Below are 14,820 nucleotides of genomic sequence, written 5' to 3'. Positions count from 1 at the left end.
CAGTGTGTCACACAAAGACTTAAAGCTCCACTATGTCAACATTTTAGTGAATACATTTTTATTTTGACCACCAATCTGTATGGTAGAATGTGTTCCTATAATAGAACTAACACTTAAAGTATATATGAATAGAGACGGCACCGGATTTCTCCTCCCATCCACTTGCATTCCAAGTTGCTCAAAAGCGCATGAGGCGATTTCACTCCTCCTTCCGGGTAGGAACAGAGTGCATTCTGGGATGGATTGGACCCAAACACATGAACGCGCTGGCCGTTGACTATCATTGCACGCGTCCATGTGCGTTCACGTGTCATCATGAATTGGTGATAAATGATGTCAGCGACCATTTACCTATTTTTCTTACATTAGAATGCCAAATTAAGAAGGACGAGGAGGAAAATGTGCCTAGATATATAAGAATAAGAAAGGATAATGCAGTAAACATGTTCAGGGATGATCTTAGGCAGGTTGACTGGACGGGGGTATTATGTAAATGAGGTTAATGCAGCATATGAGGCTTTTTTAGATAAATACTTGGCACTATATGAAAAACACTGTCCATTAGTTTTACATAAGCAAAAAATAAACGGCAACAGAAAACCTTGGATAACAAAAAGCTTACAGAATGCAGCTAAAAAGAAAAATAAATTGTACAGAGACTTCATCAAATCTAGAACAAAGAATGCCGAAATGAAATATAAAGTGTACAAGAATAAGTTAGTATTAATTATGAGACTGGCCAAGAAAGATTACTATAACAAATTGTTAGATGAAAATAAAACATTAAAGGCACCTATGAGCCAATCATTAAAGTAAAAACTAACTTTTGAGTGAAAAGGGGGCAGGTACTGCTCCTTTTCGTCATGGGTGTATCAGATAGGTATGAAAAACAAATGAATTATGTAAGACAAATGAATTGTTATCTATTATGATTTGTACTGTATTGTGATACTCCATGTGCGAAATAAAATGAAATTAAATTAAATGAACGTGCGCAATGATAGTCAACGGACCAGCGCATTCAGGTGTTTGGGTCCAAACTGCAATACCAAATTCGGCCACTATGTCCATTTCGCCTCAGGGTTTCCTCCGGGTGCCGTCTCTATTAATATATACTCTAAGAACTAACACAACTGCAGCGGTAGCTGCTCGTTTATTGTCACATTTAGATCCTGTGGTAGTGTAGGACCACTACAGAAGTATATAGCAGTGGGAAGTACTTTAGGCTAGGGGGTCCCATCCACGTTTTGGATGGGACATGTAGTTAACTGTCAGTGTGAAAAATGAAGGGTCCATCTTGGGTCAATTTCTAACAAAATTAGGATTTTGCAGGGTTTTTTTGTATTTACCTTCTTGGGCGTGGAGAGGTTGGATCGGTCCGAGGAGCCTGTGGTGCTGTGCTTGGAGGTGGGGCTGCTGGGGATGTGGTAGGGGTCCGGGAGGGGCCGACCCTCCACCTCAGCCAGCATGCACTCCTGGTAGAGCAGAGACTTGAGGAAGCGCGTGTAGCTGTCAAACTTCATCAGGTTGAAGATCTGGAGAAGAAGCAGGGGGTGAGGAGAGGAGGGAGGGAGGGAGGGAGACAAGAGTTCAAGAAAGAACCCAAAAACTCAATGTCGATCTTCACAGTTCTGTGTATTATGTAGGTGTTTAGGGCGTCTGTGGCTCAGGAGGTAGAGCAGGTCGTCCAATGATCCGTGGGACGGTGGTTAGAATCCCAGCTCCTCCTGTCGGCTGTCTACATGTCGAAGTGTCCTTGGGCAAGACACTGAACCCTACATGGCCTCCAAAGAGTCGGTCGGTGTGACTGTGAGCTCGCCACCATTGGTGTGTGAATGTGGGAAGTGAGGATGCTGCAGGCGTCGACTGTTCGCCACTTCACCTCCCAATGTATGAATGAATGAACCATTGCTCAAAGTGCTTTGAGCACTTGGAAAAGCACTGTTAAAATGCAATTAATTTAATCTGGTGTCAAGTCAATGGTGCCACAAGATCTCAGTAAACTCAGCAGGATTCTAAGAAAGTGTCTCATGTGCGTGCATGACTGCGTGTGGATTTGTTCTGCTTTAGTGAGAGAGAGAGAGAGAGAGAGAGAGAGAGAGAGAGAGAGAGAGACCGACATCGGGTCAGAAAGAAGGAATAAGCATTATTTACGTGGTATATCGCCACAGACTTGTGACTCTTATCAGAGTTTGAACATTTGAGCTGCTGCAATCAATGCAGCTATTCAGCCAGTAACCGAACCAACCCTGACACTGCAGATAAACCTCACACTGGGTCAACAGCTAGAGCAGTGTGGTTTTTCAACAATTTTCATATCAAGGCCCATTATGTATTCAGACTTTGAGCCCACGGACCACCATTTGATGAGATTCAGCCTCTCAGACCCAAGACTTGGATAAGTTGTCGTTGGATAAGATTTTGTCCACAATTCCATGTAATGCTGTATTAATGTTGGTACCATATAGGCGATAACGGACAAGCGTTGATCAAAATAACAACTCTTCCTCAATCTCTAATTGGACTTCTTGTAAATGAAATGATGTAGATTTAAGAACACCATTACATTATATACACCATTATATTACTGTATCAACACTTGATGTGATGATCATTCATTACTAACTTAGTTCTAGCATGTACGTGTGGGCTTGTTTGTGTACGTTTGATGGTTGTGCGCAAAGATATTAAAACGTCACTCATGCGACTTCTCCATGTCTCTCACTCTCACTTAACCCATTCTGGGCGGGAACCCCTTTTGGTGTTTCAAGCATTATGTTATACTTTAGCTATTGAAAAATAGCAGATCTACAAGCTCATAGCGCGCCACCGAGTGGCGCGCTACGAGCTTGTAGGTCTGCTATTTCTTCCGCTCATGCTTCCGCTGTGCTTCGCAAGGAATCTCTGAGAAACTTTGCCCCCTCGCGAGAACACACGCCCCAGAGTCTATGGTTGATACATGCATGCATGCTTGAGTTCGTGCATGTGTCTGTGTCTCTGTGTGTGCGTGCGTGCGTGCGTGCGTGCGCTCCGTGCCATGCACCTGCAGCTGTTGCTCCTTGAACATGTCGGGCCGCGGGGCGTTCAGAATGTCGTCGGCCAGCTGCGCCTGGCTGTCGATGTTGACCGGCGTGGTGGCCTTGCTGGACAGGAAGCTGTTGTAGATCTCCCTGGCACGCTGAGACAACTGGAAGGACACAGAGCGGAGCAGCGTTGAGCTGGACAGCAAATCCTTTGTGTCTTTTGAATACAATTCAGGTTAGTTTTAGTCATACGTATCACAAGATCGTAGTCGACAAAATCTACAGTTGATTGAACTAAAATGTTATTTTACACTTGGTTACTTGCATGCTGAAAATATTCTACAGTTGATTGAACTAAAATGTTATTTTACACTTGGTTACTTGCATGCTGAAATATTTTCAGCATGCAACCAAGCATAAAATGCTTGATTTCTCCACTAGTCCCTCCCTAACATTTTAGTTTTCATTAGTTTTTGACGACATTCTCAATATATTAAGTCTCAGTTTTATCATAACATCATTTTCAATTAGTTTTCGTCAGTGAAAAGAGTAGTCAACGAACATTTTCCAACATAGTTTGAGTCGACGAAATCAACACTCAACAGAGAGAGAGAGGGGGTGGGGGGGTGAGAGAAAGTGAGTGATGGGGAGAGAGAGAGAGAGAGAGAGAGAGAGAGAGAGATGAAGGGTTGTTGTTCTACCATCTGTACAGCACCTGGAGTCCAGATCCATGCCAAACAATGTGATCGGCCTCTGCAGTGCAGTATGTGTGTGATTACAGTAAGATCTGCAATGTTTCACAGTTAAATTAACTCATCTGCTGCCAGATTTATTTCGCCCACTGTTCTCCCCTTGCAAGGCTTTTTTCCCCCGTTCATCTCAGCTTTTCCGCATTTTGTTTCTTTTAGCGTTTTTGATATACACGGGTTTAATATTTGTCGTAAATCTTGCCTTCATTGTCAATGCGTTTTGAATTTAAGTCATATTGTCTCTTTATTGTTAATGGCGTTTAATGTTTGTGTTTGCACCGTTTGTTTTACATCACCATTACATCACCTAATCAACATGAGTTAGACTTTAATATGTTAGCACGGGTGTGATTTTTATTTATTGTATTTACTTGCGCAAGCAGAGCGCGCAAGTAATAATTTCGCCCGGTCTTCGGTCACCGTGACAGCCAACCCGCCATTTGATGTGTGTGGGACCAGATTACATAAATGACCATATGTCTTACGTCATCATTTAGAGCTAGTCATACGTATACTATATACATAATAATCAGTAAAATAAAATAGCTAATTGTGCCTGATCTGCTGGGACCAGAGTACGTGGTGTGTATCTCAATGATGACGTAAGAAATATGGTCATTTGTGTAATCTGGTCCCAGCAAACCAGGCACAAATCTGCTGTTTTATTTGCATACGCATCAAATGGCGGGTTGGCTGTCACGGTTTTTGGCGCAAAGTAACCACAGTATACCGCTAATCAACTTACAACTACATACTCTATATAGTATATGTATATGTATACGTATGTCTTACGTCATCATTTAGAAGTATAATATATTTTAATTCAGTTTATATACCTTTTTTTTCATCACATATCAATGATTTATTTTTCTTTGAAAAACTAAAAAGGGATCTAGAATATATCTACATCGATAAAACTGTATATAGATAGAAACTTGAACCATACTTAATAATACTAGGTGTTTATATGCATAAAGTAGGTAGGTAGCAAATAGTTACACCTAATAATTATACATTTCAAACGTTCCTTCACAGATATACTGAGATTTGACAGTTTACAGCGGTCGAAAGTACTTGCGCGCTCTGCTTGCGCACTAGTTGGCCATTTATGGCCTACTAGTGTGCAACAAGCAAGTATGCACTCGACAGAGTGCAGTTCTAGTTTAGTTATATTTTTGCTCCCCCGGTCGATTGCTGACATGGACACGTGTCCTGTGTTCACAGGGAGGAACACATTTTGTCCATTAGACCCAGCTGGTCCACTGTACTGTACTGTACTGTACTGTACTGTACTGTACTGTACTGTACTGTACTGTACTGTACTGTACTGTACTGTACTGTACTGTACTGTACTGTACTGTACTGTACTGTACTGTACTGGACTGGACTGGACTGGACTGTTCGCTCTGCGGAGAGGGTGATTGGCTGCCCTCTGCCCTCCCTCAAGTCCCTGCACGACTCCAGGGCGCTGAAGAGAGCAAGGAAGATAATGGCCGACCCACCCTGGCCACGGCCTCCTCACCCTGCTGGCCTCCTCACCCTGCTCCTCTCTGGGAGAAGGCTGACCCCTCCCATCCTGGCCACGGCCTCCTCACCCTGCTCCCCTCTGGGAGAAGGCTGACCCCTCCCACCCTGGCCACGGCCTCCTCACCCTGCTCCTCTCTGGGAGAAGGCTGACCCCTCCCACCCTGGCCACGGCCTCCTGACCCTGCTCCCCTCTGGGAGAAGGCTGACCCCTCCCACCCTGGCCACGGCCTCCTCACCCTGCTCCCCTCTGGGAGAAGGCTGACCCCTCCCACCCTGGCCACGGCCTCCTCACCCTGCTCCCCTCTGGGAGAAGACTGCGGCTGCCGAAGGCTACGAAAGCCCGTCACAGACCAAGTATTTTCACCTCGTCTGCCAGGCTGCCCTTCCACCCTTGCCCCCTAGTGATACCGGCACATTGATGCACTATGAACTATAACCCTGCACTTTATATTATTTCCCTGCACGGTGTTGTCTTATGTCTATTGTGAAAAAAATAATTGAATGCTCATATTAATGTCAATGCAAATTGTACTGTACGTGTTCATTAGACCAGTTTTGTAGATCCGCTATTTTTGCTATATTCCAATTGAAATCCTGATTATTATTTGTACTGTATGCTGTAGGTCAGGGGTGCCCTTGATTGAATTACATGAAAAAGGGCCTGTCAGCTCAAACCCACAATGCAATATTTTGTGAGTGTTGCAGACAGCGCACAAACGCAGCAAAACCCTACCTATTCCCATTCCAAGTGCATTTGTCTCATATAATATGTATAACGCCAGCACTGCTATTCCAAAGCTCCCTCAGGTACAGCAATTGTATAATTATTTCGGTTATTGAGCTGGTCATTTTGAAAGTACTCTCAAGTCAAAAAAGTGTGGGCACCTCCAGCAAGTATGTGTTACCTGTTTCTTGTCATTCTCAGGGACGTGGCTGAAGAACTCACAGGCCTGCCAGAACACGATGTTCTCCTCACTGAACTCTTTCTTTAGAAACTCCTGCAGCACAAAGGATCGCACAAATAAACATATCAGACAAGAATAGAATTGGTTCTGACACACAAGAACACAGTTGAGAGATAAGAGAGAATGGAAGAGGCACAAGTCATTCCGGGGGTCAGATAAACAGAATATAGAATGAAAGGGTCATTCTGGGGGGGTCAGATAAACAGAATTAAAGGAATGATAGAGTCAGGGTCAGGTGTGCTCAGGTCATATCCTGGAATTGAAATGGAATAACACCCTTGGCTACGTTTGGTTCAGCAACATCAACATAAAATACACTCACTGCAAGCATTATTGTCTAGAATGTGCCTAGTATGGAGCGTATGCATGCAGCGGGTGTGCGCGCGTGCGTGCGTGCGTGCGTATACATCTCAGAGCTGGGATATAGGTACAGACTATTTGGCTTTATATTTGGCAGCCTAGGGCAGACCCCCACAGACTGGCTGTTAGAGGGTTCCAACAACCTGGGATGCCCAGAAAGGAGGCAAAAAAAGCCTGGCAGAGCATTGTGGTGTCTCTGCTACAGTATATGTAAATGGCAGCCGTCATATATGGCGGAGACGTTGTTACTTATACCCATAGAGTATTGAGTGGTGCCTTGAAAGCACATGCCATGATGTTGTGCAACTCCAATGCACCTATAAGTATCTGTGTCCTTGTATGCATCTCCTTTGTGTGGACATAAATAAAATGGTTAAAATGTGTGCGTGCGTGCGTCCTCTTACAGAGAAGTATCTGACTCCCACGGGGTCCTGCAGCAGCCTCTCGAAGCACACGGCCCAGCTGGCCACACGGCGCTCCGTGTGTCTCCGGTGGCTCTGGACGCTGGGCAGGCTGGCATTACTGTTCAGACTGTTGTCACTGCCACAGCCCTGGAGTTCACTGCTGTTCAGCTCTGTGGAGCGCACACACACACACACACACACATTAACGGCATTGCACACGTGAAGCCAGGAATGCAGGCGTTGTTGCCTGGATCAACAAAGGTCTCCTCCAGGTCTGTTGAAGAGGGGCGCAACAACGCAAGCGTAAAAAAAAGAAGCTAAACAGAATCCAGGTCTGGTGAGTCGCAGGCGTGTGCACAAAACTATTTAATATTGACCAAAACAAGACCAGAACTCCCACCACGGGACTCAGGCAATCAAGTAATACCTTTGCTAACCACTATTATTGGACACTAAGGATGTTGATATTCATCTTTAGGGCCCCAAATCACACCTTAGAAAGCATGAGTGTCTATTTCAAACACAACTTAACAACAAAAACAAAAATAGCCGATGTACAAGCTCACAAGGCATCACAACGTGATCTGCTAGAGAGTTGGTGTAGATGGAAAATTAACTCATGGAGTACAGTGCAACTCAGGTCTGTTTTACTAAGCATAAAGGGTCCGGGTGGTTCAACTCAGGTCTGTTTTACTAAGCATAAAGGGTCCGGGTGGTTTAACTCAGGTCTGTTTTACTAAGCATAAAGGGTCTGGGTGGTTTAACTCAGGTCTGTTTTACTAAGCATAAAGGGTCCGGGTGGTTTAACTGAACTCAGGTCTGTTTTACTAAGCATAAAGGGTCCGGTGGTTTAACTGAAGGGATAGTGATGAATTCTATGGATCAGGGACGTGCACAACTGCACACATAGACATCAAAGGGGGCTTCAGCCCCTGCCCTTTTACCCGTCCTGCCCTTTCCAGACCACGAATGCAGCATTCACTATGGTGAAAGAAATGTAAATGCCACTCCGTTCCATGCCAGCATTCAGGAGATTTTTTTCCCCCCCGGAAGTCTCCTGAACTTGAACACAGTATTTTGAATAAATGTATTTAGAAGTCCATGTCCTTAAACCATACATCTCCAGTAGCTAAAGAGTGCTGGGTTGCGCCCCGAAAATAGCAGATCTTGTAGATCTGCTGTTTTCACAAATTTTGTCCAAAAGTGCAATCTTTATATGGGATGTCAGCCCCTGCCCCTCTAACACTCTCTGCACTCTCTCTCTCTCCCTGCTATGGATGTTATCAAAGCATCTTAAGGCCCCCCTGGACTGGCGACGTCACGGCACCCCCTAGGGTGCCACAGAACCCACTGTGAGAAACCCTGCTCTGGCGGCTGAATGAGCTCTTTAAGAATCAACTCCTTCACTGCCATGGCTTCAGATTCAACGCTGATGTGCAAAGGAAAAGGATCAGCTCATTTTAAAATGAGCTGATCACGTTTCAGATAACCTATGTGTGTTTAACCCATTCTGTACGGGAACCCCTTTTGGTGTTTAAGCATTCTGTTATACTTTAGCTATTGAGAAATGCTATTTTTTTTTTATCGTGAAAACGTGCCTCAAATCTTTGAAAATATATTCTTTTACATTTTTAACTCAAATCTTTGCTTCTGGGCGGTCCCTGGAACAACATATTTTCAGATGGGGTTGGCGGCCAATTACATATATTTTTGGGGGTCCTTGACATGAAAATTTTGAGAAGAAGAAGAAACAGGATTTAGAAGGCATTTGTAGAATCATCCTCCGGATCTAAATGTTTAAAATAATGGACAGTACAGTATAGATTTTTTTTTTTAAGCTCCAGAGTTCAATACTCCACAAGTACTCTGTCAGGATAATAGTAGCAATGACCTTTTATAGTCTTCCACTATAAAATGTATTTAGTTTATCCCCAGACAGTAATAACTATGTGCCCCTCAGGGCACAGGTCTCCACCAGGCCAGGTCAGGCTGTGGCCTCCTGGTGGTGCTATAATAGGCCAATGTGAAAAGGGTGCCATTTCTTCTTACGCCTTTGGTGGCAATTGGATGATTTGAGGCAGAAATATGAAATATTGGACAGATCCGGCTTGAACACATTACTATAGAGATAGTGTGTAACGATTTGCGGGATTTTTGGACAGAATCTGGAGGCCTCCAGATTCTGTCGGCCTCCTGGTGGCGCTAGGCCGTTCTGGAAAATTTGGGGCATAGCTAGTGTTAGCTATAGATTGTAGCCTCAAACATGATGAATATCCAAAACAAAGAAAACAGACATTTACCATAAACAATTAATTCTGTAATACAGCCCAGCCCAGTGTCGGAAATGATGTCACATTATGTCAAAGTACAAACATATTTAAATGCAGGCAGAGTCGTCTATGTTTAAAAACTCTGTCCCGTTCATGTCAACACTGTCCATTGTGAAAGCCATTCTCCAGAGCTAAACTACTTGCGCGAGAATGTATACAAGGGTGTGGGTCCCTTTCTTCTCTTATATAATCCTAGCCAGGGGTCATCCATGTGTACGTACGTACGTACGTACGTACGTACGTACGTACGTACATTATAATGTTCTTATTTTGACCATAAGACGCAATATACTGAATGTCAAGTCTCCAGGTGTTCTTCAGAATATGTATGTCACCAATTTACTACGACACTATGGCATATTAGGAGTCCTAGTACTAGTGGTTCTAAAATGTTTTATTTGCAAGGACCCCTTTAACTCTGAGAGTGTGCAAAGAACCATCATTTGGTTTCATTTGAACACTCAGAGTTACAGACCTGTTATGGTCATTCAGGGTTTCATTTGAACACTCAGAGTTACAGACCTGTTATGGTCATTCAGGGTTTCATTTGGTCATTCAGGGCTGGCTCTTTATGTGTTTCTGGTGATGTTATTGTCCACTAACTTTGTAAGTCCGTGGAATTTTGACTAAATCCACCAAAAGCCATTATGGCGATTATGGCGAGCCTAGCTGTTGGTTAACTGTGAAGAATGCAGTCAGAATGCAGTCAGAATGCAGTCAGCAAAGTTCAATCAGGTCGACCAGCATAGCAATTTTAGTTTTAGCTAGGCCATCACCTGAAGGTGAATGAACACAATGGGCGGTAAATGGTGCATTTACTGAATATAGCGCCTTTATCCAAGGCGCTTTGTAGACTGTGCAACACATTCACCCATTCATACACCTGATGACAGGGGAAACCATGCAAAGCACCAACCTGCACATCGGGAGCAATTAGGGGTTCAGTGTCTTGCTCAAGGACACTTCGACACTAACTCTGGGGGAGCCCGGGATCGAACTGGGCCCACCCGGCCACTCTAGGCAAGCGGTCTGTCAAGGTGTGTTGTGTGGCCCATGTACAGCCATCGTGGAAGGGTTATTTTGTATTGGGGGTGTTTGGTTACATGTAGACTAGAGTTCAGTGACAGTATTCAGAACAGCCTACACAACATCAGCTAGGGAAGTATAGCACAACACAAAGTATAGCACAACACAAAGTATAGCACAACACGAAGTATAGCACAACACGAAGTATAGCACAACACGAAGTATAGCACAACACGAGTCCAGTGAAATGATGAGATAAGATGCTCCTCCCTGTCAATATACTTCCAATCACATAAACCCTACATGTATATGTACAGTTGACCGGGTGCCCGGGCGGTCGCCCAGGGAAATAGACATTGATCTTACTCCTTTTTTTCCCAGCAAACAGCAAATCTCTTTGCCGAAAATAGCTACTTGAATGAATTGCTGTAATGTTTTCACAGTGAATTTAAATGACCTTGCAATTCTTGTTTCAGAGAAGTATAAAAAAAGAAAATAAAAACAGCCAACCTAAAAGTACTCTTACAGACAGTCTTCCTAGATATGTACTTGAGTAAAAGTAAAAAATATTTGCCTTGAAAATGCACTCAAGTAAGAGTAATACGTATATAACAAATGCAATAATCGAGTACAGATCCTCAGAATCTGTACGGTAGGGCAGTACATTTACTCCCTTACTATCCACCAATGACTGACACCATGTGTAAACCAAGTAACCATAAACAAAACCGTGTGTGACATAATTCAACAAGCAAACAAGAAGACAATCCCATCAATGCCACCTGGACAGCGGACCTATACTCATGTCACGTAGCAGCTCAACAGCATTATCCCATTCCCAAGCCTACCTTGACAACACGTCGACTTCAAAATGGGATGACATTTTCGTCATTCAAGTACAGGGAGGACACAAAATGCCTCCAGCTGCACCGCAGCCTATGGAGGACCGTATGGCAGACAGCAGCAAAGAGACTAGTCTTCTCTGTCTTACCTGGGTAGAGCTGGTAGGAGCCTGTGTGGTGCCAGCGGGCCAGATAGCGCATCCTCAGAGGTAACCAGGCCCCTCCATCCATACTCTCTCACCCAGCCAGCCAGCCAGGACGCCCCCTCGTCACAATCTCACTCACACCACTACGGGAGGGCACACGGACCCCGACAGGGCACACGTACACACACATACACACACGTACACACACATACACACACATACACCCGGTGGCATCAAAGAGAGGAAGGGAAAATGGCGAACTAGAGATAGAGAGAGCAGCCGTCGGCAAGGAGAAAGCTGCCCGACGCAAGAGGAGAGCATGTGGCTTCATGCATGTGCACGCACATATACGTTCACATGCATAGATACGCCACGCACGTACATTCACACATAGATGTGCACACATCCAAATGGGTAAGTGATACAGGCAAACACAGGGCTCCGATTGGTGAATAATTTAAAGCAGAGGGAGGAGGGAACTAAAACCGCACACACACACACACACACACTCTCTAAAGTATTGATGAGGGTCTTGTTAAAGGAAGGCCACTACTGAAACTAATGAGGCCTGCCAACATACTGTACAGCTACCCTGACGCGCGTGCGCGCACACACACACACACACACACACACACACACACACACACACACACACACACACACACACACACACACACACACACACACACACACACACACACACACACACACACACACACACACACACACACACACACACACTTTGAGCACACACACACACTTTGAGTGACATTTCCACCAACAACAAAATGAATACCCTAACCTTAAAGTCCAACATTTAAAGGAGTAGTTCCCCCACCCTTACTTATTTTCTATCAATACCATAATGTGTCAGTTCTCTGGGCTCTGACAGTGAAATGACGGTTCCACTAATACCCGAGTGGACCTGGCGATTGGCTATCACAGCTGTCCTTTTTTGGGAGGCGAGCTGCCTGCGCGCCTTGCATCACATGACTTTAGTGAGAGGCAGTAGTACCGCTACTGTGTAGACAGCAAGAAAGAAGTGTTGTTTTTGGCAGCAGTCTAATCATAGTCTTTGGAATGAAACTCCAAATGTAGTTTTAGTCACCTTAGTGTTAGGGTTAGGTCGACGAAATATCATAAGATTGTAGTCGACTAAATCTACAGTTGATTTAGTCGACTAAAATGTGTTTTGGCGGGCCTTGATGCCGTCGTAATGGCTGATTTTACACTTGCTGAAAATAGCCAATCTACAAGCTCACAACGCGTCACAGCGTGATGCGTTGTCAGCTTGTAGATCAACGATTTTCAGCATTCAAACCAAGTGTAAAAAGTATTATACTTATACTGGACCCTTATTATAGATCTTGAGAGTGTAAAATGTTACACTCTCGAGTTACATCATGTTTGTTAAACATCTGCATTACTTACAGTAATTCATTTACAAGAAGTCTACAATTAGAGAATGTCAAATAATTGGTATAGACTAAATCTAAACAAAAGGTAGCTCAAATTCTGAATAAATAAAAAGGATGCCCTTTATTAAATCAACGTTTCGGTCATTAGACCTTTTCAAGATCCCTTCCCGAACATTTACACCCATCACTAACCTTTGAGGTGTGCATCGGCATTCTTACATACCATACCGTCACAGTCAAATGCACTCCCAAAGTGTTTTACAATTTCCAGAGTTGAATTCTACTGGCATTCTACTGCATTCTCTAGCTTGAGTGGTGTCCAGTTTTTAACTGTCACTATACAACGCGCGTAAACAGAGCTGACACATTTTGTGCGTGAAGTTTATGCTTCAGCAAGTGTTGTGTGACATTTGTGTTTGTCAAGTGACACTTTCTTTTTTGCCAAAGCATAAATTAGCCTCAAGTGGGCCATAAACACCAGTGCTTTGTTGTAGTCCACAACAAGCCCCTTTCTCTGGTACGGCCCCCGGGGCCCCAAAGCCACGGGGGCTCTGATGCGTTTGGCAGACGTTAAAGCAACACTCGTGCTTTCTTACTTCAGAGAGCCTTTTTGCTAGCGTTAGCACATGGTAATTGACACACATGGAGAGGGGAAGTGGCGAGCTACTGTGTGTTGGCAAAGCTCTATGTGGAAAAACCTGAACACACACCTTTCTTTAAGTGTATACCGCACAGACAGAGTAGCAGACATGCTTGTTGTTGTCTTTAAGCATACTGTAGGGAAGGCACTACTGGAAAGGACACAGCATATGGAAAGTAAACTCCTGAGTCCTGAGTGTTTATTAGTTACGTATATGCCCCGATACTGAGAAAAACAGCTACGTTTATATCAAAGAGAATAGAATAGAATAGAATAGATTACGATGGTTAGACACGTGCAAGTTCAATATTGATCTGGCATTCTATAGTGTTTATCCTTTCAATGTAGGGATATTCTACTGTTAGATGGATGATAGGTTCTTAGTTTACTTATGTATAGAGAACTATTTCAATACATTTGATGTATTACTGTAGCTTGTGTTGACCATGCTTACTGAAGCGCTCTGGATTAAGAGTGTCTGCTAAATGCCAAATTTGTAAATTGTCAATAACTATGTCAGATAGTCAGAACTGTAGCATGGCCATTGTTAAAATATACATAATAAATCCAATCTCATGAAATGAGGACGGTCTCTATATGTTTTTTAAACTCAACTCCTAAAAACAGTGCTTCTAGCTTTGGCTCGCCAGTGCAACATATACTAGCCTGCCAACCAGCCTGCCACTGTAGCTAATATTTTAAAAGCATATTATGGGACCAAGCTTTGTTTAGCAGCTCGCCAACGGTACTACTGTACGTCCGTACTGCTGGCCAGCGGTACGGCGGGTGGGGCTGAGGTCGGGCAAGTAAAACCTGACTGTTTGTTTGAGTGAAATTAGCCGGTTAAAGCAGTCAGACAGATCTTGACAATGTCAGTGACACTACATATTTTAAGGAAGAACAAGGCAGTCTGCTGACACAGTACAATCTGAACTCAGGAGCCCGGACTAAACTCTTGTTTGAAACGGATACTGGAAACAAAGCAAAATGAGTAATGTGTTCAACTGATTATGCTCAAAAGGGGAGTCATTTGTCAGCGTTATACTAGGCAGGTGAAGCTGGTTTTCGTACTACTGTAATTATAACTTTGCAATGAGCAAAACACAATAGAAACCTGGATGATGTTTTTCGACTACGGAAGCAGAGACAAAATGCACTCTGTATGCATCACTGATGATCAGGGGGACGATAAAAAGAAAGGAACAACTAAAAGTAAAGTCTGTCATTATACTGCAGTGAAGTGATAGCCAAAGATAAACTGTGTTTCCTGTATTGGAGATAATACAAATGTCGGTGGAAGATAAAATGTGAAAGATTATCTACTCACCTCCATCGGATACTGCAGCGGACTGAAAGAGAACAGAGAGAGACATGGGTCAGGATCTGTCCT

At 43.8% G+C, this 14,820-nt stretch overlaps 1 protein-coding gene across 2 annotated transcripts in view; it reads right to left on the bottom strand.

The window, feature by feature from the left end:
- Positions 1 to 14,820, bottom strand: part of rgs12b (regulator of G protein signaling 12b) — an 83,029-nt gene that overhangs the window by 15,734 nt on the left and 52,475 nt on the right. For both annotated transcript variants that reach the window (XM_083765408.1, XM_083765409.1), the window contains exons 7-11: positions 14,758 to 14,779; positions 7,029 to 7,198; positions 6,205 to 6,297; positions 3,044 to 3,187; positions 1,350 to 1,535 (exon numbers count right to left, since the gene is read on the bottom strand). In XM_083765408.1, the coding sequence (XP_083621534.1) occupies positions 1,350 to 1,535; positions 3,044 to 3,187; positions 6,205 to 6,297; positions 7,029 to 7,198; positions 14,758 to 14,779 (615 nt within the window). The remainder of the gene's footprint in view (positions 1 to 1,349; positions 1,536 to 3,043; positions 3,188 to 6,204; positions 6,298 to 7,028; positions 7,199 to 14,757; positions 14,780 to 14,820) is intronic.

The sequence above is a fragment of the Protomyctophum parallelum genome, assembly GCF_964188405.1.
Source record: "Protomyctophum parallelum genome assembly, chromosome: 5".
Classification (NCBI taxonomy): Eukaryota; Metazoa; Chordata; class Actinopteri; order Myctophiformes; family Myctophidae; genus Protomyctophum; species Protomyctophum parallelum.
The sequence above is the reverse complement of the archived record's forward strand: the minus strand, read 5'-3'. Positions and strand labels throughout refer to the sequence as shown.